Source organism: Tetrao urogallus (genome assembly GCF_951394365.1).
Source record: "Tetrao urogallus genome assembly, chromosome: 19".
Lineage (NCBI taxonomy): Eukaryota > Metazoa > Chordata > Aves > Galliformes > Phasianidae > Tetrao > Tetrao urogallus.
The window spans coordinates 5,588,215-5,615,512 of NC_136832.1; the positions used below are offsets into that span (position 1 = coordinate 5,588,215).

General features: G+C 50.1%; 1 protein-coding gene across 1 annotated transcript; it reads right to left on the bottom strand.

Moving 5' to 3' along the window:
- Positions 1-2,918: 2,918 nt before the first annotated feature.
- SH3GLB2 (SH3 domain containing GRB2 like, endophilin B2) lies at positions 2,919-26,685 on the bottom strand (the record flags this gene model as incomplete). Its single annotated transcript, XM_079544644.1, has 11 exons — positions 2,919-3,026; positions 3,672-3,936; positions 4,870-4,970; positions 5,447-5,536; positions 7,780-7,803; positions 12,080-12,142; positions 15,804-15,896; positions 16,378-16,511; positions 17,674-17,802; positions 18,151-18,292; positions 26,623-26,685. 11 exons carry the CDS (start codon positions 26,683-26,685, stop codon positions 2,919-2,921), a joined length of 1,212 nt encoding a protein of 403 aa, XP_079400770.1.
- Between the last annotated feature and the right edge of the window lie 613 nt (positions 26,686-27,298).

The window sequence follows — 27,298 nt, forward strand, 5'->3', positions numbered from 1 at the left end:
CCACACCTCCTGTTTCTCTTACTGGCACATTGGGGAGCTTCTTGGTTTTAAACAAGCATTGCTACGCCAAACTCTTTAAGAATGGTTCTTCTGCCAGGTTGCTCTGTGCACAGGTCCACACTGCTGCTGGAGCAGGAGTTCCAGCTGGGACTTGGAGTTGGTTGCAGTGTCGTTCTGTCACACTGTTGTCTCTCTCAAGCTGATCAACAAACTCTTTCAGGTTCCGAGGTTCAACGTGTGACAGAGACAGGAAGAGAAGGTGAGTGCTTATTTCATAAAATAATCCCTGAAATTCAGACTTCTTTAAGGCAAGAAATCAAATGGAAATGTAGTTGTGAACCACCCACCTGAGGCTCTATCCTAAAGAAATCCTTGCTTGCTTTACCAGTCAGAACCTTTTTAATTTTTATGTTTTTAAGAGAGACCAGTGATGGTATTGGATGGTGTTGCTTTAAGGGTTATTTTCCTGGTAAACTGGTGGGGTGGTGATATTCTAGCACACGTTTGCTGTAGTTTTACTTGGAGCTGGCTGGAGTCAGGTCTCCACATGGAAGGAGAGGCGCTTCCAGACACTCTCACTGGAGTGAGAACTGAGGGAGCTATGCAGAAGTCCCTGGTGCCATGCTGCAAACAGAGGCAGGTGCAATTGGTTGTATTTCATTTTGTTCCTTTAGACAGAAGCACTGCATCTCTGAATTAGCCTTTACCTGCCTCTCAGCCACAGGGAGAGGCTTGGAGCACCATTAAGCTGGAGAGGAGCCCTTTGGGTCAGGGGGCAGCAATCTCCTGTAGGAGTTATGGGTGGCTCGCCGTAACATTTGCAAATAAGCAGACAGGAGTGCAGTCATTGTGCAGACAGCCTGTTAGTTCCAAACCCAAAACAGCACCAGACTTTCCCTGTGCCCTTCCTAATGACAAAGGAAAGGAGTGCTGGTGCTAGGTAGGCTTCCTTCTGCCTGTTCTGAGGTGCGTTTTCTGCATCGTTAGGTGTTGCTGCTGTTCTTTCTGTAATACACCACAGAGAGGAATAACAGGGTTGTAACTTGGGAATAGGTATCTACAGTGAGGCTGTATCACTGCAATTGTAAAACTAAAACAGTGTAAGTTGGTTACTGTAGAAAAACAGAGTTATTGCTACATTACAGAGCATTGTAACGGCTTCTTCTCCCAGGAGTTCCTTCTATCCCTCCTTTCCCAGCTGGGGGCTAGGGACGAGGCTTTAAGGTTTTAGATTGGCAGCAGAGGTAGTTTCCATAACAACAAAAAGGGTTGTTAGATGTTGAATAACATTCCCAGTTTCTCAGCAGCTAAAGTCATTCTGCTGCCCTAGTTTTGCTGTAGGTGAAGGAGGAGCTGTTTCTCAGAATTCATGAATCTGTAGCACAAGGAGACATCTGGAAAGGAACTGAAAGACATTCACAAGCTTAAGGACACTGAGAGTTTCAGTGAGGATTTGGAGCTTTGTTTTGCTTTCACCCCCAGCTTCCAAGACCAGGGTGGCACAGCTCCTGCCTGACCTGCATCCCTCTCTCTACAAGCTGCAGTTACACCGGAGCAGCCCTGAGCACACAGCAACACTGAGGCGGGAGGTCAGGCAGTTCATTTATTGGCAAATAAGTGCTGAAAACCATGAGCCCTACATACACAGGTGCTCAGTGCCCTGTTACATTAGAGTGGTCACAATACCATTGGGGAAAGTGCAAAAGATAATAAACAAGCAAAGTTAGTTCTGACATACCGGGGGGAAGGCAGTGAACAGAAAGCCTGGTGCAGGTGAATTGCTCTTCAATCCAGCTTAAGTGGAAAACTAGTTACACAGCAACAGCAGTCCTTCAGTTGAGCTCTAGCTAAAAAGAGCATTATAGGATTAAAATGCATACACACCTTAGCACTCCCTTTGAGCTAACCCAGCACATGCACCAGGGCAGCCTGAGCTGCTGGATGTGTGTGCAGCCAGGAATGGCTCTTTGGAGGTAACAGCGAGTGGGACTGCTCCTTACTGTGCTGAGATGCACCAAGTCTGCTCACTGCTGAGATGGGAGGGAAGGTGTTGGTTACATCCGTCATCGGGGGTGAAAGTAAAGTCAGGCTCAAACATGCCTGGAACAGACGCTGAAAGAAAAGCCAGGACAATTAACACAGGGAGCAAAGCTTGTAAGAAGGCTTGTAAACTCTTTGCAGTCCGAGTAGTTTTTCAGAGGAAATGCAAGCAAGATGCATGGTCCCTTGTACTGAGGTTTGATTCCTGCCATACAGGCCCTGTGTCACTAGGTTGGTCTTCGAAGACATTTCATTCCAGCTTCAGAGGACAGTACAAATGGAAGCCATCAGGCACCACTGGAGTAAGCACAGCTCTTAGAAAGCCTTGTGTTACTGCTCTCCCTGTTGGATTTAACTGGCTCTTAATTCTTAAATGTAGCTTCCTTGAGAGCTAGCTTATATGAGGGGGTTTGTGTGGGACAGTTTCCCACTGGAATGCTCAGTGGTTTGACTCAGGCTTTTCTACTGCTGAAGAACAGAGGAGAGGAGGGGCAGACAGGCACTAGCTGACACCAAACACAAGGGAAGCGTAACTTAAACTCCGTGAGCAGCAGCTGAGGGACACAGAGTGCTGGCCCTGGGGAAGCCACGGTGATAAACAAGACTAGGGCAGAGTAGAAAAAGTAATCAGGGAATCTTGCACCATCAAGACTAACCTCAAAGCAGGCTGCACTGGTATTTATGAATTCTCAGGTGCCACTGGCCCTTTCCCACAACCTTTCTGTAACAGTTTTACCACTTCTTCCCCACAATTCCCATATTAGCAATGGAGTGCCAACCCTGAAGAGAGCAATGATCTCTGATGAAGAAATCCACGTTAGAAGTGCCAGGAGATGAGGGGTGCATTCTGTTTGTACATTCTTCTTCCTGGGGGACGTTTAACTTAACAGTTCCAAGTAAGTGACAGGAACTTTCCCTTTCTGGTTCCCTCTTTCCCCTATGAGCCAGTCTGGATCCATGCCCGGCAGGCTGTACACAGTGATCATCTGTGGAGAGAAGACAGCATTAGACAGGACCTTCTGCAGAGCCCAAAGTTCAGTCAGATGTGTACTTAAAGAACAGCAAGTTAATTCCTGAAGTTCACTTAGTAGGCATCTGCGCTTTTTTCCCCTGGAGCCTTCCTGGAACTATTTGCAGCTTTAACAGAAGATGTACTGCCCCCTGAAATCCCTGCTACATTAAGTCAATTTGGAGAATGAAAAGGCATTTTTGCCTCCTGGATGTCTTGATAGTGCCATGTCATCCTTTCCGAAGACAAAAGTCTTCGGTCACCAAAACAGTTTGCAGCTTGCTGGATTTCCTTTGTTCTCAGCATGATTAGACCAGGCCTCCAGCCAGTAGCTTGTCCCACTGCTCTCAAAAGCTAGCTGAGTTTGAGAGTTTGAGTGAACACTGTAAAGGGTGTTTTGTTAGCTGGGTACAACAGGATATTCCAGTAGGAAGAAAAGGCCTTTCTGGTGCAAGCATGGCCATGAGTGCAAACTCACTGCAATTCAGTGGATGTCAAGGAAAAGATTCTATTAGTACTTCCATACAGAGAGGGTTTAGGGGCAGGAAAAACCAAGACCTTGCAGAGCATGTAACAAAATGGTAGGCAATTAGAACGTTCAGTGCGAAGGGAAGGTCCTCACCTCATCTGCAAGAAGTGCCAGCTCGGTGCTGTCAGCTGCTTCATAGTCATACAGGACCCTGGCCTTCCGCGTCCCGCTGGCAGGAGGCTTGACTTCATTTGGGTTCAGGACACTCTCTGCCACAGTATTGGGCACCCCAACAATCGTGGGGACCACTGGAATAGTAGGCACAGTGGGGAGAGCGGCGGCAGCGACAGCTGGAGGAGAGGCAGCAGCTGGGGGTGGAGATGTGGATTCTGCATTCCCTACAAACGTGCCTGAAAATCTTACACAGGAGAGAAGAGCAGAGCTGGGTAAGGCTCTAGTGGGAGGAACCAAGAAACAGTCCTTCCCTTCAGTAGCCTCAGTGCAGAGGTGATGCTGCACAGTTCCACAACAGCTGGAACGTAACTATGGTGCCCTTAAAGTAGGGAAGTGCACTCAGTGCTCAGGTGCTGAGGCTATGTAACAAGGAATACTTGTCTGCTTACCTCCAGTGCCCTGCTAAAGGACTGTCAGCAAACTTGCTGAGTAGGAGTGTAGCACTAGAGATATTGCAACTGGAGGCTTTGGGGGCTCTTTACACAGATGGCAATGAACCCAGGTCTTGTTTATCTGTAGATTTTCCCCTTCTGCACTGGAGGAGTGCAGATCTGGCCCTTGCTGGCCTTGGCAGTGAGCCTGCAAAGACTCCATGGTTTGGCTGAGGTGCAGAGCTCTTAGAACCGGTCCTGTGTAACATTTTACTTACATTTCTCCTTTGGAGCTGCAAGCATGGAAAAGAATGAAACAGGAATAGTGAGTGATCAGACAGGTCCCTCCTGGGTCACACCGCCAGAGTAACGGTAACAGACAGAAGAGCCCTGCCAGCAGCATGGGGACGTGCTGCCAGCAGCGTGGAAATGGTTCCTGCTGCAGCTGAGCATGCTCAGGCTTGTTGCGTGGCAACGGGAATTTGTCTCCTGTGTCTTTTAACTAGTTTAGAAGAACATTCAGACTCTTGGCCATCGTGGTTTGAGATGAACGTATAAATCTCAGATGAATCTAATGGTAAAGCCTGCTCCGGGTGCGTTAGCATTCATCACCATTCTGTAAGCTCAGGAGCTCTGTCAGAGCTTGGAGGGGGCTTTTAAGCTTCTGTCAAAGAGGGAGGCCTGAGCTGGAGACGACCAGATGAGGGAGTAACCCTTAGGGAAGCAAAAGCCATTTCTTGTCTCACCTGCCCAGCTGTTTCTGCAGGTCCAGCATGTACTGATAACACTGAGCATAGTAGTTGGTCTGAGACTCCACAAACTCATGGAGACAGCGAAGATGATTCACCTGTATGGAGGACCAGAAGCCAGGCTCAGTTTGGTGCCAGGACACTTCCCGCAGCTACCAGCTAACCCTAAGGGCAGCAGATGTGTGTAGGGCAGCAGTTACAGGAGTAACATGGTTGACTTGAATATTTTTACTGTCAAGTTGGGAAAGCTGCAGGAGGCCAATGGTGATAGGAGAGAGGAGGCTGTTCCTGGCACTCCAGCAGTGTGCAGGTGGGTAGTGCACAAGAGAAGAACAAGGCATTTGTGCCTCAGAAGCACCTTGAGGGCTGGGTATCCCCGTGGCGCTGCCTGTGCGTGCTTCATTATGATTTCAGTGTGAGCACTCCAAGCCTTTGGAGGAGGTTGCTGTAGCATCTACATCTATGAGCTCTTCTATGTCTGCTCCCGATGAAGGGCTCATCGTCCCCTTGGCAGCCTTCTACGAAGGAGCCAAGAGCCTCTCAGTCCCCACCCCAGCTTCCTAGGAAGACTCACGTGTGTGCTGCTGATCCCCTCCAGCAGCAGACGTGTCACCTCTGCCTGTCGATCAAATTCAGTCTGTGTGAGCCGCAGCTCGTGCTCTGCCTGCAAAACAGGATGGGGTGTTCAACACAGCAAAGGCAAGGGCCCCTGTTCTGCTTTTTCCAGGGGAAGCCAATACCCACCTCCTCCTCTAACCCCTCCTCCCCTTTTGGCACTGAGACGAGTGCAGTGATGGCTCGGTAGGATCCATGTGCACCTGTGACACTGAATGGCAGGCACAGGACACCCTGGGTTGGAATCCCAGCGGTCTCTGGCTGTATTTCAACTTGATTCCTGCTCAGTCATACACTGAATCACTGCAGCTCAGGGCATGACAGCTCAAAACTGATACATCAAGCCAGGATGCTCCTAAATTAGAACACGAGGTTGGAGAGGTTTTGTTAATCCTGAGATAGATGGAAAGCCAATCCTGTGCTACACCCATCCTTCTACTGCCTGTTGTAGTGCTCCAAGAACCACACAGCCAGCAGTGCACATCAGCATCCGCCCCAAGCAAAGTGTCATTGGAAACAGGACAGTTCCTGGTGTCAGCATGCCTTAAGTGTGCTCCAAAGTGCAGTTGTGGAGCTCTGCTGACACCCTCTCCTATGCCTCAAGTCTCTCCAGCAGTGCCGCTTTTGCCAGTGTTCTTTTTATCACCATAGAACAAAGGCTGAGGCCAAGAAGCATTTATATTAATAATAATTAATAACTGCAACTGAGATGACAATCCAGCTGCTACCACAGGCTCTCCTTTAAGGCTGGTTACTTATTTGGAGCAGGAAGAATTCAATCACGGTTATCAGAAGGCAGCTATGCAGTAGAAATTGGGAATTCAAAGACAAACTGACACCTGAGACTCTCTGCTTAATAAAGAGTCTCTCTTCCCCCAGCAGCAAACAGCTTATTTCTACTATGGTAACTCTGTGCTACCAGAACACCCAGATGATTTCTTGCATGAGAAGAGCTCCAGAAGTGGCAGAGCTGTCTGAGGCTCTGCTGCCTGCTCTTCCCCCCCAGCACAGGTCACGGGGTGACAGTCAGGCTCATTTGTCCTCCACCCGTCGTTCCTTAGCACTGAGGAGGATGTGCTGGTTGTACTGCTGTATGAATAGGCTGGAAGGAATAAATGCTTTGACTGTCTTTTAATCAGATTTGCCTATTTTAAGCTACAAATGATCTATTTTCTTGCATCCTCTGTATAAAAGGGATTATTTAAAGGAGAAGAGGGGGCTGTACTAGGAAAATCTCAGTACAAAGCCTTATTAAGCACCAAGATTTTTGCTTCAGTTTGCTGAGCAGAGACTTCAGTAGTGGTAGAGCTATCTGAAACCTGTGACCAACAACAGCAACACTCCAGTCCATCCAACCAGGACTACAGGACCAGAGCCCTGCATGCCTGCAACCAAATGCAGTCAGCTCATTTGTTTGAGGGGCAGAAGAAGAATTTAAAGTAAAAACAGCTGGTCTGCTCTCACAGTGCATTTAAAGTAAGGCAGCAATGGGATGCTATCATGCACAGCATGCAGGAATGTGCCATTCTAATCCTCTTGCAGTTCGGGCTACCGTCTGACTGGGGGTATCTGACATGTGAAAGGCAATGGGAAGGTGCCTCCGGAAGCCCCATGCCATGCTGGAGTTCCACCCAGAGTTCACCCTGGTCTTCAGTCCACCAGCAGCCCATCCATCTTCATAGATGAGTTACAAACCCAAAAACATAAACAAGATCTGGGACTTGGCCCCATGGATCCCCTCAGCAGGGAAAGTGCAGCTCACCAGACTGAACTCCATGACAGGCTCCAATCCTCCCAGCCTGCCCTCCTGACAGAGCCGCTCCTTCCGTCAGCAGGGGTTGTTCACAAGGAAACCCTTCTGTCCTCCTGAGCTCTGCTCAGAGCTCCTGCTCGCTCCCCAGAACAAGCAGGCAAAGGACTACTGGCTGCCCCACATAAGGCATGTGCAGAATGGGGGCAGGCAGGGCCCTTCCCACAGGAGCAGAGCTGAACCATCACAGCACATCAGCTCTGCTCCTGTGACACCCGTGCAGGGCTCTCCCAGCTGCTCGTAATCACAAGCAGACCAGGTTTGCCTGGGAAGTCCTTCACATTAAGCACAGCCAGCTGGCTCGGGGGCAGCTTCCTCGTAGGCCGCTGTCAGAACTGCACTGAGCAGCGCAGCATCGGGGCTGGCAGCTCTGGCGCTGATTTTCCCGTATGCACACGAGTGGGGAGAAGCCTGCAGCACCCGCACTGAACGCCGCCAGCACGCCCGAAAAGGTTTGAGCACCATTGCAGCTGGGTACTTACTTTTTCCACCTCGTCGCTCCAAAGCTGTGGGGACCACAGAGCAACAGGAAAGGAGATCAGTGTTGGAGACGTCGAGAGGCACTCAGCATTAACACCAACGGGAGGGACGCTCTGTGGACGCAGCAGGCCAGCTCCAGGGACAAGCCAGCCCTTCACCCAGCAGCAGCTGCCAAGCTCGTGCCCCTTCCCCTCACTCCTGTGTTCCTGAGCTCGGTTTCACAAGGGGAGAGCAAGTCTGTGCCACCACAGCCAGCACTCCAGCTTTGTTCCCTGCCAGCATTTTTGAGATAACTGCATTTAACGAGCTCCGGGAGAACCAGAACACGGTGTTGAAGGACAGCCCTTCTTTTAGGGGTGCTGTAAGGCTGGTGAGCTGCTTGAGCCCACAAATAGGGCCTGGGGATTCTTTGAGCTCAAGCCAGAGGCCAGCAATCCTCAACCACCGGTCTAGAGAGCTCAGCTTAACAGGTTCAGAACAGGCAGCCTGCAGCTACCAGGGGTCATGTTCAGCTACAGGAAGAAGGGAGCAACGGCTGGATGCTGCCTTCAAGCCAGGCAAAACATCAAGCTCCTCTTTCTCACTCTCCTGCTTGGGTGTTTCCCTCCAGCCCTGCAGGTGAGAGCAGGCACCTCCTCAGACAGACTCCCTCAGAAGTCTCCCATCTCCTTTCAGTGTCTCCCACAAAGGCACATTTGGGGCAGCACAACACTGACAGCTGCTTGCTGGGATCTGGCTCCGGGACAAGAAACAATTGACAAAAGTCATGCATAGCGATGGGCAAGGGAGAAATGAGGTAGAAAAACACATTGATCTTTCCCAGGGGTCCTTGGCCTGGCCTTTCCTCAGCAGACAACTGCTCCTGAGCTCTGGCAACACGAAGGGATGCTATTAAGGCTCCCTGGAAGCACGCCAGCCTGCCAACAACATCCCCATCCATGGGGCGGAGGGAGATGTCCTCACCTGCTGCCTTTGCAGACCAGGTAAGTTCAGCACAGCACTGCTTGAGCACAGGTGGGATGCTGGGGTGTGAGGAGAACCCCCTCTGTTTAGGTCCAGGATCTCCCAGCTGAGCTTTGTTGCAGTTTGTTCACCAAGAACTGCCCCCAGGTGGGCTGTAGCAGCCCAGGTGCACAAACACCACCACCAGCAAAGTGAGGAACACCAGTGCTGCCACTGTGGGGGAATGGCTGGAGCAGGAAGCTGTTGATCCTGTTTTGGTTTCTGCTGGTTGACCTGTGGTTCTGCTCCTGTTTTGTGGTGAGTAGCCTGGTTGGCATCTCTTCTTTGTTTGGGCAGTTATCATGGCCAGTCCTCCGACTGCAGGCTGTCCCTGGTGCAGCACTCAGTGCAGTGGGGCCAGGTGCTTTCTCTGTCCTTCAGATGCATGTTTTGTTACTCTGAGTCACACTCTGACTCAGATGAGGCCCTGGGTTGTTCCAGCCATGCACAGGGACACGAGCCTCTGCCCTTCCTTGGTCTAAGAGCTCCTGCTCTGAAAGAGTGATGGAGGGAATGTCTTTGCAGGCAGCTGAGAAGCAGGTCCTGGCCTGAAGTGCTGCTCTGGCATGAGGCCTCCAGAACAAGACTTACTGGAGGGCTGCAGGGGAAGCTTTTGGTCACAGGTCTTTCTATTTAGGTAGCATGGGCAGTGCTAAAGACATTTCAGACCCATCTGATCCTTGTAATACTCACTGAACTTTCAGCCAGTTTCACTTCTTTTTTGTCAGGCTTGCTGGCACGCTCTCCAGCTCTGAAGGTGCTTTGGGGCAGCCTGGCTCTGCCCAGATCTACCATACATCATGCAGTTCAGACTGCTCAGAGGGTAGAAGAGATGGCCACGATCTGTGCCTGTCTCTCCCCACCCCAGCTCAAGCCAGAGGAACTTTCTTAGGGTACTCAATATGTTTTTCTTGGAATCATTCCTAGGAATACACAGCATGGCAAGTGGCAGGGTCTGAGGGAAAGGGAGATTCCTTCTTAAACACAAACAAAAGGTCAGTGTGGGAGAGAGGAGAAATTGCTCCTCGGCTTCCAACTTAAATAAAACTGGGCTGAGATAAGGGACTTGTATCCAGCTGTATATATTTCCAGCTAAGCCCTCCTGTTGCAGAAGGGAAAAATACAAGCACCAGGTTATCAACCTCTCCCCAGCAACAATGTGAGTTAAGAATCCAAATTAGAGTTCAGCTGCCCCTGCTGAGGTCATCTGGACCTGGGAAGAGCTGACCTGTTTACTCACCTGGAAACTGAAATTGTTACCTGGGCATTAGCAATCCCTCCCTCCAGAAGACAACAGGTTAAAAGTAAGGTTAACAGCAACGACTGCTCTACAACATGTGTGTACTGACAGAGAGGTGGTACAAAGGACTTTGGCCTGGGAAAAAGCAAGCAACAGTATGAAATGCTCCTACACCACTGCAATGTCTGACTCCTTGGAATGAATGCTGGGATTAGAGTGTGTGCTGCAGAGCAGTCCTGCCTGCACTGAGCTGGGGAGCAGTCGAGGCTTAGTCTGTGTTTTACTGGTTAGGGATTCCAACTGCTGTTTAAAGTCACCCTGCTTGTGCAGGCTGGATGCAAGATGGCACTCAGCCACCAGTTGCAAACTCTGAAAGAGGTATTTTGGAAGCCACAAGGACCACTGTTGGCTAGGCTGGGGTATTTTCCACTTGTGCAACCATCAAACATGATCAAAGTCAGTGCCAACTGCTTATCTAGAGCAAGTGTGAGCTAGAGCCCTGCTTTGAGCTAACTGCCCCTTGTTATTTCTGCTGTCAGAGCTTCCTTAGCAGAGCTCTGAACAGGGATCATTGACCTGGGCAGAGATGTGACAGGGTGGACACCCATAGGTTAGCAAAAACCCAAATTCATTTCCCCTGTTGTTACCTTACTTGGCATCTGATCCTGTAGCAGCTTTGCAGTATAGCAAGCAGATCAGCTTGCAGATAGGTGATGACTAGACACATCTGACTGGACATCTGGGCACTCTGCAAGATGCTAATGCATGTTTTGCAAATGCTTTTCTTCAGGTCTGCTTTAGAAAGCTTCAAGGGATGATCAGGATATGCTGATCTAGTCAGAGCTATTCAGAGGCAAGGAAAGCCCAGTTTCTCTTCTGATTCTCCTAGAGTTCAGTTTTAGTCCATTACTGCAGTATCTGCACTGTCCTCAAACAGACCTTTCCAGCAGAGAAGCCACAGGCTGATGCTAGCTGCATGCTAGGAGGGATGGAAACTGAATAATTGCTGCAACATCACCAGTATCAGCTTCTTCCCAGGAAGTCTCATCACCCAGCCTGCTGAAATAATGTTCCAGTTTTGTGCAAAGCTATTTCTGATCCCAGCATCACTCTCCAAGAAGGTCAGGACATCCCCCTAGGAACTAACACTGATGCTATCAGTCCAGACATACCTGTTTCTCCAAATGGGATGGGTTCCCCATTAACCAAATCAGGCTTGCTACCATGAGGGCTTTGGTTTGCTAGTAGGCTGGGCCTACTGCATTTTTGTAGATCACCCTCCCCGGCCCTTTCAGTCCCAGGTTATTCTATTAACAGGCATCAGTGTTGTTCTGAATGCTACTTAGGAAGCAAGATGATCAGTTTTCAACATTTTAACGAGAAACGTAACATTGTGCAATGGGGAGCCATAAACACAGCACAGAAAGTCAATTGCTTGACCACGACCACTCAGTGCAGTACAGTGGAGATGCAACAGGCTATAAATCCACCCCAGCACGTGCCTGCTTAATAGCCACCAAAGCAGATACCAGTAGGGTAGGTAATAAGTTGAAGGTAAAAAGAATTGACCTGTATTTGCAGAATAGACAAGCCTGTACTGTCAGCCTTCTAGGTTACTGGCACCATGGGTGGCAGACTCTTTCACCTTTGCTTTTCTTGACTGGCCAAAAAGCCTCCAAGCACCAAAATGACTGGTCAGCTATTAATCATGCAATGTTGTCTTTATAAGGCTGGGACCATCCAGAAAGGCTAACGTTTGAGGGTTTTTTTCCTTTCAGTTGCTCTACTAACAATAAAAACACTGTCAGAAGATTCCCATTGCAAATGTGGAAACAGGGAGAGAACCCGGAAAGCAAACCAAGCAGCAAAAGTGTCAGATCGTGATAACGCATTCCCAGAAGGGTGATCTGCATCTTTACAATTGAGTCAGAGGAACTCCAGGCATCCCCTGTCACATTAAAATGTTGAAAACAGCAGAGCACCAGGTCTGAGATTTAGTCAGGTGGAGAGAGGGGCAGGAAGAGGTTGGGGGGGCAACATCTATGAGGAAGCAATCTTACCGCTGATGCGCTGGCGGAGAGAACGTAATTACGAGGTCTAGTCTCCTGAAAGTCAGGCACAGCCTAATAGGGGGAATAGAGTTTCATGTACAAGTCATGTAGAAGAGTTGACAGGAGTCAGCTGGGCAGCAGTTAGAATAAGGGGCTGCTGTGGTTTCCCCTCTGTGCTGGGAGCTTAGTTCAAATTCCCAGGATTGCAGGAGGGAAGTCTCCCCACAGTCTGGGCAGCGATGCTTGGAAACTGTCCCCAGGAGGAAGTTGGGTTGGTGCAAGAGGAAGAGGACAGGCTCATGCAGTCACATCTGGTACCTGAACAGCAGTTATTTCTGCTCTTATAAACTCCCTGGACTTAGAGCTGTTAGCTCATATAGCAGCCAGTTGGAGTGCAGATGCGACAGCACAATCCTGAATGTGATTCCCACTGCCTTACAGCCATGACGTTGCTCATCTTATGTTGGCTCAGTCCAGTTGACACGACCTTCTTTTCCCTTGCTTCCCATCTATAGTCCTAGAAATGTGAGGGCCTTGTCCTTGGAGAGGACACGATTACTAACATCACAGCATACTTTCCATAGTGCCTTTTAAGGAGAGACATCTACTTGTTCTTACTTTCACCAAGCCTCTCAGCACGTTTCCACCTAACAGGCTCAGGTCTATTTTCTGTGAGGTGCATGGCATGACCAAACAAGATGGCTTTGCTACCACCAAAGGCAGCATGTAAGTCTTCAGCCTAGAAGTCAGAAATTCTCCAGGTCACCTTTTCAACAGCCAAGCCCCTCTCCTGGCACACGAAGACTTAGCACTCCAGAGGCTTTCCTTGATGGGAATGCAGGGGATCCAGTCCATCTTCACGCATAGTGAGGGCTCAGTAGCCATCATGGCGCAACCATCTTTTCAGTTAAGAAAAGATTAGGCCTCTTCTTAGAATGGCCTCTGACTGTAATGTCACCCAGAGGTGAGCCAACCTGCTAGCCTACCTTGGGGCCATCACGGCGATGGATAAAGCCCAGCCCTGTCAGCTCTTCCTGTGCCGTGGGTTGGAGAGCAAGGTGGGCACGCATGTCAGCTGTAACCCTGCTTCTAAGCCTCTCAGGCCCCACATTTCCTCTCCCAGGTTAATCTCTTTGCAGCTCACCCAGATCTACTTATACCGACTGACCCGATTAGCTGGGAGCTGCAGCAGCCCAGAGCAGCTGGGATGAGTGACTGGGGTATGGAAGAGCATTCAGGCAGTCCCAGCAAGAAGAGAATTTTCAACCATCAAGGAGTTTTGGGGATGGCAGGAGGAAGCAATCAGGAGGAGTGATTCCTATTTTAAGGATAAGGAGGAAAAATGCACCAGTGAAATCTGAAGCTAGCATTGTGACTAAACTTGACTCCTCTCTGTGGGGAGAGGAGATGTTCTCCAGGAACAGCTTTTTGTTTGTTTGCTTTGTTTTTGTCTTAAAATCAAAAGCAAGTTGAGAAATCTCTCCTCCCTTTTCCTGTTTCTCCACTGAATCCCAAAACTAGTCACAGCACATGGGATGAAGGAGGCAAACTCCTCTTGCACTCCTGTGCATGGGCAAGTTGTATTTGCAAGCAGTGGTGAAAAGAAACACCTCCCTCCCCTCTCCCCTCTTACAGTAGAGAAAATGGGCAGAGCCCTGGAGCCTGAAGGCCAGAACAGCACCACAACCAGATCAACTTGCCTGTCATTGTCTCTGGACTGCCTCCCTTCCAGCAGAGGGACTCACCACCCAGATGACCTCCTCCTGCCTGGAGCCAGAGGAGCCTGAGTGCATCCTGGTGAGCCCCTGCCTCCTTCATGCACTGCTTGCAAGCAGTGTTCTGAATGCCTGCTCTAAAGGAGCTACAGGCAGCTGACAAATGCTCCCATCTTTTTGGGCAGCTCTCCCTGGCAGCCGCAGCCCTGACCAGTACATGCTCCAGGGCCACTACTGATGGGACAAAGGAGTTATGAATTTTCATTGAAAATGGGAAAGAGACAATGAGAGGTATTAAAGAAAAATCACAGCACTGTTAGCACAGTCAATACTCACATCTCCCTCACACTGAGCAAATTACAAAGAAACAAAACAAAAAGGTTAGTAAACAAAACAGCATCAACAGGAAGAACAAGGCACAAAGTCTGAGGGAAATGCACAAGCCCAGACACCCATACAGCAGCTTAAGGGTCTGGGCAGCAGCATACTTGGAGGTCAGTCACAAGACAAAAGCTGTGGGAACACAAGTTTTGCACTACAAAGGAGAACAGCAGCAAGAGAGAGGTGAGCTGGGGAAGGTGTGGTGCTTAAGGCCAGCTTGGATGGAGAGGTATGGCACAGGATTCCAGGCACGTTATAGGGAGCACTGCTCTAATGAGTTAACCTGCCTGATGCTGAGGCAGCAGTTCACCCTTCCTTGCCTTCACTTGTGCCTTGTCCCCTGGTAGGCAGTAAGGGGCCTTGAGGACTGAGGCCAGGGACTTCACCCTCAAGCTAAGCTGGGTCAGAGCTGGGTGCCCACAACAATAGCTGAGGTCGCTCTTCTGTTGTGCTCTTCTGTGATCTGTTTCAAAGAAGCAGAGCTATTCAAGCACAGCTTGGAGAGCCTTAAAGTGGCTCTGCATCCTCTCTGGAGAGCATCAGCACTTGCAGTTCCAGGGGGAGACCAGGTTTCTCTTCTCTAGCTACAGGAAATCTCCACCCAAGGGTCCTTCTACAGCTGAGAGGCCTTGGGATCACTTCATGTTGGAAGCAAGGTAAAGAGGAAGAGAGTAGAAAGGGAGGAAGCATACGAGCTCTCTAAATTCCTGTTCTGACTTAAGCCCAAGATAATGCAGCAGTCACTGCTCCCACTAGCAAGTCCTCACATCAACAGCCAGAGCAGTACAAGATGGCAATTTGCCTCAACAGGGTCCTCCAGGGAACTACTCTAGTGGTCCAGCTGCATTCTCTCTGCCTCCTGCTACCTGGTCTCTGCCCAGAGAACAGCCCTGAGCTGACAGGTCTCAGCCTCAGAGACCTTTGCAGTCCTTATTCCACATCTTCATTTTTCAGGCCTGTGGGACACTGGCTTAGCAGTTCCCTTCTGCACCATCCTGGGAGCTTCATGTTTACCAGCCCTGAATTCTCCAAAGCCAGAGGGGAATACCAGCCTGTAACCAGACAGCACCATGAGCAATGAGAATAGAGAGGCTGAAGTAAGGGCCTCTTGTTAGGCTGCCCCTTATAGGCTGCCTCAACACTTCTGCCTGGGAAAGAGCAAATTGGCCAAATCATAACTAGTCTGAAATCCTGGGACTCCTGCAGAGCCCCAGCAAGCTTTCCTCTTCTACACCTTCCAGCTCAGCTCTCTCTTTGCTTGCTTTCAGGTCCCCAGGGAGATTTAGCAAGTCCTCAGAAGATATGGCCTTTTAGTTACTAACACAAATCACCCAGCTAAAACCCAAACTGCCAGGAACCATTGTCAGTCAGAAGGCAGCAACATGGCTTAAGTGTGAGTTTCCAACCTCTGGCAGCTCAGAACTATTTCTTCCAATACCTTTCCCATGGAAGGGTATCTGAGGCACAGACGCATTGTGCCTGCTCACGGTTCCCTTCCATGCCAGATGAGAAATGCTCCCACCTATGCCTGCCAGAGCCAGGGCATTGTAGGGTGGCCTGACTTCTGTCCAAAAAACTGCTCATGTGGGTCAAACCTTGTGGCCAGAAGGACAGGGGGAATGAGGGAAAAAAGTTACCGCTGCTTTTGCTTCTGCAGCTTTGGCTTTCTTCAACCTGGCTTTGCAGGCATCCAGATCCAGGCGGCGGTTCTGCAGGATCCTTCGCTCTTTCTGGAAGAGACAGAAAAGGGGATAAGAGAGGGTGATTAGGAGTTGCTGGGAAGGGAAAGGACCAATGTATCATTTGGTAATCAAGCCTATTTTCTTAGCAGAAAGTGCCTCTGAGAAACAAGCAGTTGCTATGTTCTTAATAGCAAGAGTTTTGTGCCTGCCTGTTAGGGATACTGTTAGGCTAACTTTCTGGAGAGAGGGGAACCTGTGGGCTTGTGGTGCCAACTAAGCTGCAGGGGTCAAGAAAGGACTCACCTCCCTCATGCAGATCAAATAGCAATCCTTCTTTGTGGCAATGGGAGCCCTAAAGAGATCCAGGATGGGCATTCCTCCTTCCTTGTGTTCTCCAAGGAGAGAGATGTGAGGTCTTCCTTTCTCATAGGGAAGGAGAACGCATTTTTCCAGCACTACATCCCCCTTCCCCTGCCCTCCTTGTCTCTGGTAAGGTGATGAGCTCCCCCTTCCCTGCTCCCACACTTACAGATATGGTTCGCCAGTCCCCTTCCAGGAAGTTGCGCAGGGGTGTCAGGAAGTTGATGGAGGCAGAGTGGATGAAGTCCCGTTCTGCTGCACCTAAGCGCCTTTGAGTCTCTCCAACTTTTATCAAGGTCTTCCCTGCAACAATGGGAGCCTTCAGTTCCAGGAGAAACCAATTAACAGTGCATTGGCCTGAGCCAGTTCACCCACTGTGACCAGGCTCCAGTGCTGGGGAACACAAGGGACAGTGTACCATGCCTGGATAAGGTGACCATGCCCATACCACACCAGCTTTAGTCTTAACTTCAGTCTGCCTTTCACTTCTGACCTCCCCTCAGCCACTCCCAAATGCAGCTTTGATCTTATCTATCTGCTGAGGCACTTATTCCCTTCATGTTCTTTTTCTGCTACACCTGATTGGACAGTATAATCTTTGCCTTATAAACAGAAGCACAGGAACAGAGCAGCAAACTAAAAGCACCAGAGCAGAAAAAATGAGTTGATTAGGATCCAGTTGAGGCAGTGCTGGCTATAGATGCAGTTACAGCTGTTCTGCCTGTAATAGGGTTTGCTATTGAATAATTATTGATTTGGAGAGCCATAACAAAGCTCATAGCAGAAAGCAAGGACAGCTGGAAGTTAAGGCTGTGCTTCTGTGCAGGTCTGCTACTTGAAGAAGCCCTAGAGAGGGGGAACCATTGTGATTTAGGACAGAAAGATAAGCTGTATGATCAGTAAGGGGCCTGTTAAGGCTTGTAGCCAAACACTGACCTTCCCAAATATGTTATCCAGTTCTCTTGCTGGAGAAAGATTTTATTCACACCCTCCCTCATGGGACAAACTCAAAGGAAAAATTCTCAGATTGGAGAAAGCTAAGGCCATTTCAGTGCAACTCCTTGTTCAGGTTAATTTAGAAAGTCATGGAAACAGCACCAAACAGCTTCTGTCTCCTGCAACTAGTACCACTGGCTACCACAGATCAGTATGTCTTTGTTTCCTCTCTAGCTCTGTCAGGCTTGAGGACTGTAGAAGGGATAGGGAGAACCCCGTCCCCCTTACCCATCAACAGAGGATGTTTTGCTGCAGAGTTTTGCTTTTCTCTTCCTGGTGGGCTGTTTGCTGCCACAGTAGAGCAGACTCTCCTCTTGCAACAGTGCTGATAAATCAATAGGCAGGATGCCACGGGTGGAGCAAGCCACCCTGCTTCAAGAGGCATGCTGTGGAAGTCTTAACCAGAACAGCAGTGGGGCTACCCTTTAAGGAAGTGATGGATTTACAGGGCTTAGGCAGGCTGACTTACCATAAGGTGTCCCTGGCCCAAAGTCATTAGCTGCCTCTGTCATGTACTGTGCCAGCAGCTCCCCATTGGTGACCCGGGAAGGAACCTTCCGGTCAAGTTTCTCATAGAGGAATTCTTCTACTCTGGCACCTGAAATGAGTCACCAGTGGTTACAGGATGGAAGATGGAGAGACCCCTGGAACCGTCATTCATGGTGGCCAACCCCCACAGTCCTCAATCGTGCACTGAACAGCAAACACCAGCTCTGGGAGAAGTGTTCCCACCCTTCCAGCCACCTCCCAGTCCTCAGAAGCACTGCCAGACTGAGCAGGGCAGCAGCCAGCCACCTTCTATTACACAGAGAATGAAGGACAGGTTCCACAAAGACACACTTGTAGCTCCAACAACCCATTGGAACAGGGCTTTCTGCCAGAGGGCATGTCCTAATACTGAGGTGTAAGTGATGTCTGTCCTTCAAGGATTAGAAGTTGGACTTACTAGGGTTTGGCTGTAGCAGAACTTCAGTCTGGCGTAAGATCTTCTCTGTCCAGTTCTTAGTTGAGTCTGCCCTGGCCAGGAGGTTTTCAAAGTGGGCATCTAATTCAGTCTTCTCAGCCTGGCCCAACTTTTCCTCTGTAAACTGCAGGAAAGAGGTAGTCACTAGAAGGTCACTTTTACTAAAGCAAAATTATGATATGCTACAGAGCTGTTAAGAGCCAGCAAGGGCTGCAAAGCCTTCAAAGCACCATTCTTTGTTATCAGGCATCTTTCAGGGGAAGAGAGCAATTTTTTTTACCCAAGAGTAGAACAAACATTGAGCTAAAAATAGAGGCCATGTTTGAGCAGTGTAAGAATAAGTAACTTTTATAGAGGAAAATAGTCTGGTACATAATATTCTACTTGTGAGAAATCTATTTAAACAGGCACATGGCTTGCAGTACTTCATGCTGGAGAGCAACATGCACCCCCCAGATGAGGCAAGGTGTTGCTTCCCTTCACCTCCTCCCAAGCAGTCCTAAGTTCTGCAAACCCGATGGGATCAGAAATGCTGCTACCATCTCAAGCCAGGCTCTATTCCTCTCTTGTTGGACAAGCACATGCACCATGCCTGCTTCACTGCAGGGCTCGTGCCTGCCCACTCAGCCATCAGACTGAGTTCACCTCCCAGCTCGCCTCCTGCCTTGCAGGCAGTGAGCTGTTGACTGAGCCTGTGGAGCTTAGGGAGCCCTAAACTCAGGATTTAGATAGAAATGCTCCCAGCAAGTGATAGTTCGATGCTTCCTCTAGGATACGTGGTGGCTGGGTGGGTTCTGACGCAGGGCATTAAGAAATATAATGGCGTCCAACTTTTCTCAGCACTCAGATTCCTACTGGCAAGAGACTGTCACTCCCTTCCCAATTCCCATAGGTATAAAACTAGCAGCAGGGAAAAGCAGGCTGTGCAGTGCTCTGTGTTTTCATAGTGGGCAGTGGCACCTGACAGAAGATTTGTCACTCTGGAAGCGCAGTGTCAGATGGCCTGAGCACCCCCTGTTGCTTCCTTGGGAGACTTCTGAGAGAAGAGCCTATTCCCTCTCTTCCCAATCCCATACTTCATTTGTCCCAGTGAAGCTGTCCAACTTCTCATTTTTAAGCATAATTTCCTGCTCTTGATGGAACCGGCATCTTGCTAGATCACACTAACAGACTCTCATGCTACTTGGGACCCTGTTGAGGCTGCACTCGTCCTTTTAACCCTTGTTGTTGGCTCCTGGTGCCACTGCTCAGTTATCAGGATGTCGTACTGCACAACAGCTGGCACAGTCAGGTGCCAAGGGATTAAAGCCTGGCCAAAACTCTCAGGTGAAATACAACTCCTGTCTAATTGCCACTTGCACTTTCTTTCCACACCTCACAGCTCAGTTCTAGATGGCTAACAAGCTCACTTCATGGGGTTTTGGTCTTCTGAAAGACTTTATGGCAAGCTCCGCTCCCACAGCATTGGAGGAAGAGCTGCCCAACAGCTCCATGCATGCACATCCAGGACAACGTTGGAAACAAGGTCAGAAAGAGCAAGCCAAGGGCCAGCATGTGAGGCAAGCAAACAAGCACTTAGGAGCCCTGAAATCAGCCATGTGCAAATATTGCTAGATGTCCAAGATAGGCAAGTCCTGCAGGCATGTTTGCACAGTGACCTGTTTGGATAAGATTCAAGCTAGAGCCAGGAAACTTTTGTCACATGTCCGTGGTGAAGGATGCTGAACTGCAAGGATGGCTCCATTCCCTCCTGCAGCCTGGTGAGGATAGAGGAGTCTCACCCAGGCATGACCAGGCATTGCTTCATTGGTCTCCTTCTCAGCACCAGCAGCCTCTGGTTACCAGTGTTTATTTTCAGCTCATTCTTGCCACAGCCCTGTGGCTGCTGCTGGACATGGCTAAAAGCTGATCCAAGGTGAGAGGGTGTTTGTATTGCTTTGTGTTCAATTTCTATGATTGTCTCTGGGGGACACACAAGGCTATCAGACGTGTGTGAGCAGCTGAAGCTTTTCCTCTGTCGCTGTTGGAAGCTCGGGGCTGTTTTCAGACTCTGCCAGGCAGGGCTGAGTCACTGCCATGCAGCAAACTGGGACTACCCAGGTATTTGGCACCAATACTGGAGTCATCTGTTTAAGAGCTTTCTTAAACAAGCCAAGTGTCTCTGATGCAAGCATAACAGTCTCCCTTGCCCCCCTTTCCCAGACAGCTTTTTGAGAACTCATCTCTTTCAAGCCCAGCTCTTCTTCCTGCAGTTCAAACACATCCTGCACCAGCATCTGCCCTGGAGCTGTCAGCCCAGCCCTGATTCCTCATCAGCTGATTTCAGCCTGCTTCTTACAGCACTGCTGCAGAGTCAGATCACTGTGAAGCTGTGATGGATGCCTACCTGTGCGACCTGGTGTAGGGAACCTGCTTTGGCAGGGGGGTTGGACTCGATGATCTCTGGAGGTCCCTTCCAACCCCTACAATTCTGTGATTCTGTGAAGCCCTCCACGGTGCTATAGCCAGGACCTTGAATCAGTTCAGCCCTGGAGAGCTTTGCTATAGTCACAAGCAGCAGCTCCAAGCATCACTGTACTTCACTGTTTTCTGCAGCCTACCCTTTCTCCTGGTGCACTGGAAGTATGGATCACTATGGAGCATTTGGTCAGAGAGCAGCCAGGATTCATAGTCATTCTGTTCTTATCTCACATTAAACACTATAGCTCTTTGTGTTGCACAAGGGTTGAGGACACATCATGGTCACTGCAAGCCTAGGCTATGCCAGAAGGGGAGGATGGGCAGGAATCTGAGTCACACCCTGCAGCTCCAAAGGGTCAGGCCAGAAAATTTCTTATTCAGGCTTTGTTTCAGGCTCGAAAAACAGGGCATGAATGTTATGAAGTGGGTGCAAGAGCATGGGATGCTGCAGCTCACACACAGTGAGGCTGTTACTCCACTTCCAACCTAATTCCCTTAGTGCCTCCTTCAGCCCTACCTCCAAGTTGGCCATGCTGCAAGGTTCAAACTTGGGCAGAGCCTCAGGGCATTGGGCCCACCTTGCTGTGGATTGCTGCAGGTGCCTCTTTCCTCCCCCACAGCACACTTCTGTCTCCTCATCTGCACAGTCTGACAGCCCTGGAACTGTAGAAAGTTGTTGATTCAGCTCACTTCTTCTCTAATACGACTTTTCAGGTGGAGCTGAGAACTCACAGCATTACTGGGCGAAGGGGAGAGCAGGACCACCTCTTTCAGCAGCAGCTTGCAGCAAGATCACATGAAAGCAACAGCCAGCAAAGGAGATTAGAGGTAAATTACACTGCCTTATCCTATGAGCTGGTTCTCTCATGTCTGGTGCAAGTGGAGATCTGAGCTTTCAGGTGGCAACAGGTCTCAGCTGCTGATGCCCTTACCTGGCTGCCTAAGTCAGTGTTGCCAGGGAAAAGCAGGGTAGAAAAACAGCAGCTTGTGAAATCTGGTTGCTCAAGTGATCCAAGCAAAACTCCTCCACACAAAGGATTTTTGTTGCTAGGAATTTGTTTCTATAACACTTACAAAAATTTGATTGCATTTTTCCTTCCCACTGGACAGATATAAGACTCCACTGTGAGGCTGTGAGATGCAGGGGAACAGACAGGCTCACCATACAGTCACAACCCTTAACTGTGAAAAGGCAGACTGAAAATATTTCGGATCTTGCTGCTCCTGTACCAGAAGCACTGTTGTTTTTTTTCCAGCTCCAAATACATCAGACTGGTACAAATGGGAACCTTATTTGGTTGTACTAAAGTTGCCCTAAGGCTTGGTGTAAAGCCTGTGCAATTGCAGTGCCTGCAAAGAACCATAAACTCCTCAGTCCTGCTGAAAGAGAACTATTCCCACTTGTTTTCTAGAACCTGGTGGCTGGAGAAACAGCCCTGCCCTGAACCAGCTCCAGGATCCTCGTCCTGGGATCAGGTAATGGTGCTGTGAGACTTCCTGGTTTTGCTGTAAAAGAAACATTCCTGCAGCTGACCCAGTTGAGCATCAGTTCTGTTTTTGTGCAGGGAAGCTGATGAAGTGATTAATAATGCAGGGCAGCCTTTTGCTGAGTGCCATTCTCACTCTCCAGGAAGAAGAGAGTCATGCTGCATTCCAGGGCATCAATAATTCAGCCAAAGGTTGGGTTTCCTCTGGGAGGCATGGCTGGCCAGCAGGAATGCTAGCTGCATTATCCGAGACCAGGTGGACACACAAGCTGGCAGATCAGGAAAGCAACTTGGGCAACAGGCAAAGATCACAGACAGCATAGCTGAGCTGGACTACAGTTAAGGCAGCTACATTCACAGCCTGGGGAAAACTGCTCTTTCCCTGTGAGAGCAGTTAAAGACACTGCTGGGAATTCAGGAGAGTGAGGAGGCAGAGCTGAGCTGGATGTGTCCCTCTGCACTACAGCTGTGCCTGCAGCCTACCTACTTACGGCCACCAAGGTTAGGCTTTAAAATAGCACATACATTGTTTTCTTTGCTGAAAGCATTAGCACCTTCCTCTCCTTAAAGGCAAAGGGAATAAACCCCACTGCTGCCACATCTGTTCTACACAGTGCAGCCTGACTGACTGGCGTCTTCCAGGCTTGTGCAATTTCCCCTTCAGCAGGCCCAAGCTGGTATGCTGGCAGCTGTCAGGGTGGCTGCAGCCCCCTTGCAGGGCAGCCGGTGGCAGAATTCAGGCCTTTATCCCACTTGCAGGGTCACAGCTTTTTCAGCTGAACATTATTTATGAGGCATCATTATAGGGTGATTGTATTCCACCTTAGGTCATAAGGATCGAACCAGAGCCAGGAGTCTGAAAGCAGGAACTGCCTGCTGCACCTGCCAGTGCATTTGGGCCATTGGATTTTCTGAAGCATCTTAACATGTTTTTTCATGCCCAGGGTATATTAATATTTGTACTTCTGGTGATCAGAGATAGCTGAACTGATTCTGCCATAAGTCTACCTCCCATAGGGCTGCATTAGGAAAGAAGCCTTTGCCACTTAATCAGCACCTAAAAGTTATCTGGATCTCAGCTGCTTGGGAGTGTTTGGTCACTGGGAGTCAGAAAAGCTAGGCCATGGGCCAAGTAAAATTGTGCTAGAGGACAGAAGGAAGCCATTAACAGGACAGCTTTGTTAACTTAGGAGCAAAACAGTGAGGAAAGGATGCAATCCTTCCCTTGTGTATTAACGGACATGTTTGTAATGGAAACATGCTCTGTCTTGTGCCTCTTGCCTTCAAAATCCTCTCCTGAAGTCACCTTCTGTACTCTTGATTTTTAAGGTGTCCAGTAGCCAAGGCGTTATCGCCATTAAGGTCAGAAAGCAGAGGGGAAAAGTCTACTTTATCACCAGAGTTCAGGGAGGTGGAAGAGTCCATCTTTCTCCAGGAGCCTTAAGATGGAGCAAGTCAAGATATAGCTGCTAGTGGTAACTTCAGTCAGCACCCACTGACTTTCCATCAGAACTGATAGAAGACAGACACCTACAATTATTTCCAGACATCCCTCAGAAAATCTGGCTTGCAGCCTGTCTAGAGCAGAGACATCCAATGTGTCACCTTCAGAAGAATTGATGCTAACTCCTACAGGGAGGCCAGAACTGCCACCATAACGTTCTCTGAGGAGGTTTGGGATCAAGCCCATTTACTGATAACTGGAAGATGCAGGTGACAAAAAAAAAAAGTTTTATTCTCCTTCAGTGAAGGTAAGAATGTGTGAAGCCTGTGTGCAGGTGCCAGAGCTGTTAGGGATGTAACTGCATCCCTTGGAGGATGCTAACTAGATAGCGGCAGCTGGTGAAACAAGTGTCAGTACAGTAAATCCTCATCTGGGATTCTGAATCTTAGAAAAGCTTTAATCCATGCAGTTGTACAAGCCTAGGGGTTTATTTCCCACTCTCATGGCATCAGAGGTTACAACTACCCTTTTCCTATAGTTTAGTTTGTAACTGCTCTGCTTTTGTGATGCATTTTCTGAGAGCATAAGAGATGCCATAAAGCCTGCAGGACACTGCCTTGTGGGGGATTACACAGCCTGTTAAGATAGCTGCCTACACAGCTATGGAGAAACCCTGCACAGCTCCTTCCCCATGGCTGTGTCTGCCCTGCTCCTGTTGTTTCCCCTGTTGTGTCCCCTGCTCCAGGGGAGGGCAGTCCAGCAAGGTGCCCCGATTCTTCTCAGGTAGGAGACTGGCTACGTGGTGCCTGAGGTAAGAAAAGCCATGTAATGGTGGCAGTGGTTTGCTGAGGTCTTTTGTCACGACCCAGGTTAAGCCTAGGCCAAAAATCCTTCCTGCCCTTTAGCCAGCACCTACCTCAGGTTTTATCTGGCAGGTTTCAAAACTGGGACTGCAGCTGGACTAAGCCTCTGGGAATCACTCCAGAGGTGGTTTCCTGGCCACATTCTGTCTCCTTTTCCCCCCTCACTTCAGAGGGCTCAGCAGTGCTACAGCCCTTTTTTTCCATACAAGGTAAACTGTCATGAGCTGGCCAGACACCTCAGCCAGACAGCAATTGCTAATGCTGTCTGAGTGGCACAGCACATAATGGCCAGTCCATTTATCTCCCAGTTGCTGCAGTTCCAGTAAAGCAGCATTTTGTTAAACGCCTGGAGCTGAAGAAAGCATCCCCAGAGCTAGAGAAAACTGAGCTTATTCAGCCAGGTCTTATTCATGGGGAAAGAAGATCTTCTGTGCTGAAGTGGCTGCTACAAACCCAATCTTCACCGCCAACAGCAGACCGTACCTGCTATTTCTGGCTCTTGGTAGTGGCAGAGCAGTGCTCACCCATGCTGGATGAGGACTCTTTGGGGACAGCCCAGATGGGCCTGCTTAGCCCAGCGACCACTTTTCAGAAAGTGGTTCTCCATCTCAGTGAGGCCATTCCTTCCAGCCTCCTTGGCTTGCACAAACACATGCATCCTGCCTACAAGTAACAGTGATCATTTTGTTTCAAGTAATTACTACTGTAACTACTCACATTAATATTCATATGCAAGATGATGTGGAGTAGGTGTAGCAAGCAGAAGCCACTACTTATAAACGCCTCCTTGCTCTAGAATCGGTGTGCAGACACTGCTCCTGTGCCCGTCTCCTTCCTACGCCTTGAAGCTGAAAAACCACTTATCAGGGACTTAGAATACATCTTCCAAACATGCGATTTCTTTACAGTATTTCTTCCTTTCTTCTGCTACCAAGGCCATTTGCATGACAACAGCATCTTTAAACCTTCCATCTGCTCCTTATTTTGCACCTGTAGTTAATATTTATTTCTTCATAACATATGACTCATTGGCAAGATTACAGGAGATGGTATCTGTTTACAGGAGACCAGTTTCTAAAAGAGCCAGGATTATTCCACTGCACAGGCCATTTGGAACGAGACAGCGCTGCTCTGTTTGTTTGTCAACCCCCACAGCATGGGCAGAACAAGAAGCCCAGTCCCAAAAACACCAGCAGGAGTTCAGCTCTCAGGCAGGATGCCAACCAGCTCTGATTTGCCCCTCTCCTCTCTTGCCTGCCCAGGGGCAGTTTCCCAGTTACACCTGAGGAGCAGGCAGGCTCAGCAGCCACCTCTCAGCACCTGCTGCACACTTTATTTGTCACAGGTAGCCAAGTTTCTTCAGTCTGTGGTTTTGGGACATCACTGCATCCCGGGCAGGCTCCTGATACCGATGGTTTGATGCCACTTTAGACCAGTGAGACATTGCCTGCTCGATCTCAGCAGCCCCTTCCCATCTCCAACAGCTCTGTGCTTTGTCGGGTCCTGACAGCTTCTGCAACCTGACCTCCTGGACAACTGAATTGCCAACCATAAAAAGCCACTTCCACCTACCTGCCTGACAGAAAGGCACAGACCCCCAGCAGGCCAGCTCACCTGCCTAGGTGCAGTTAACAGCTATCTACAAGATGTAAAAATAGCTTAAGGATAACAACCACAGTGCAAACAGCATTCACCCCTTTTCCCTGCCTCAGTCCCTGCTGCAGCCAGAAGCATCCCTGCTGCTATTGCCCTTTATGGAGCACTGCCTGGCCTCCCCACCCAGCCCAGGAACACAGCAGCAGCAGGGTTCAGCTCTGCTCTTGCTGCACATTACCCAGCACTGCTCACTGCAGATATAGCTATGCAAGACTAATGCCAGCCCCAAATCCCTTTTCTACCTTCAAGAAAGCTGGAAAAAAAAGCTAAAACAGAGCAACAAAACTGCCCTAAGCCTGTAACTTGTGTTTTAGAAAGGCTCCCTGTGCAGATCCTGGGCTGCACAGTGCGGGATGCTCCGTGCCCTGAGGCGGAACGGAGGAACGGGGAAGACGGCTGCAGGCCAGCGGGGGGAGCAGCCCAGGGCTGGGGCACCCTGTGGTGCTTCCCCTCCGGGCCCGGGGACTCCCTCGCGCCCCCAGGGCTCCCCACCCCCCAATGTGCCCCATTGCCGTGGCGACGCTCCAGCCCCATCCCCCCCAACCTGCATGGCGCGGGAGAAGAAGACGCCCGCATCCGACGCCAGCTTCTTCACGTTGAAATCCATGGCGATCAGCGCTGCCGCAGCCACCTCCGCCGCGCCCCCGCTGTCACCGCACCCGCCGCTCGGACCTTTATAGCACCGATCGATGCTTTCCCCGAGCGGCGCCGCGGCCTCTTAAAAGGGCTCTGTCTCCCAGGTGGGGCCCCGCGGCTCAGAAACAGCCATGCGGGCTGCGTGGTACCCAGCGGGCAGCGCCGCAGAGTAGCGTTACACCGCGGGCTCTCGGCCGGGCCTGGGGAACCGGGCTGCGGCTCGAGCGGCGGGAGTGTCTCGGGGAGGCGCGGCCCCTTTAAGAGGGGCGGTGGCCGCGGTGGGAGCTGTCAGCCGGCGCCCAATGGGTGCTGGCGCCGCCCGCCGGCCTCTTCGCTCACCGCTCAACCGCACTCGGCGCCGCAGCCTGCGGCCGGGCCTGCGGGGAGCGCCCCGATTGGTTCGCCGGAGGGACGATCGCCACTCTGATTGGGTAGGAGTGCGGAGGGGCGGGGCTTCAAGCCTCGTTCAGGGTAGGCTGCGGCGCGGGGGAAGGAGACGCTGCCCTTCCGCGGCCATGGCGCGCGGCGGGGGGAACGGGGCGGTGAGCGGGGCCGGGCGCCCGCGGGTCGCGGTGAGTGATGTC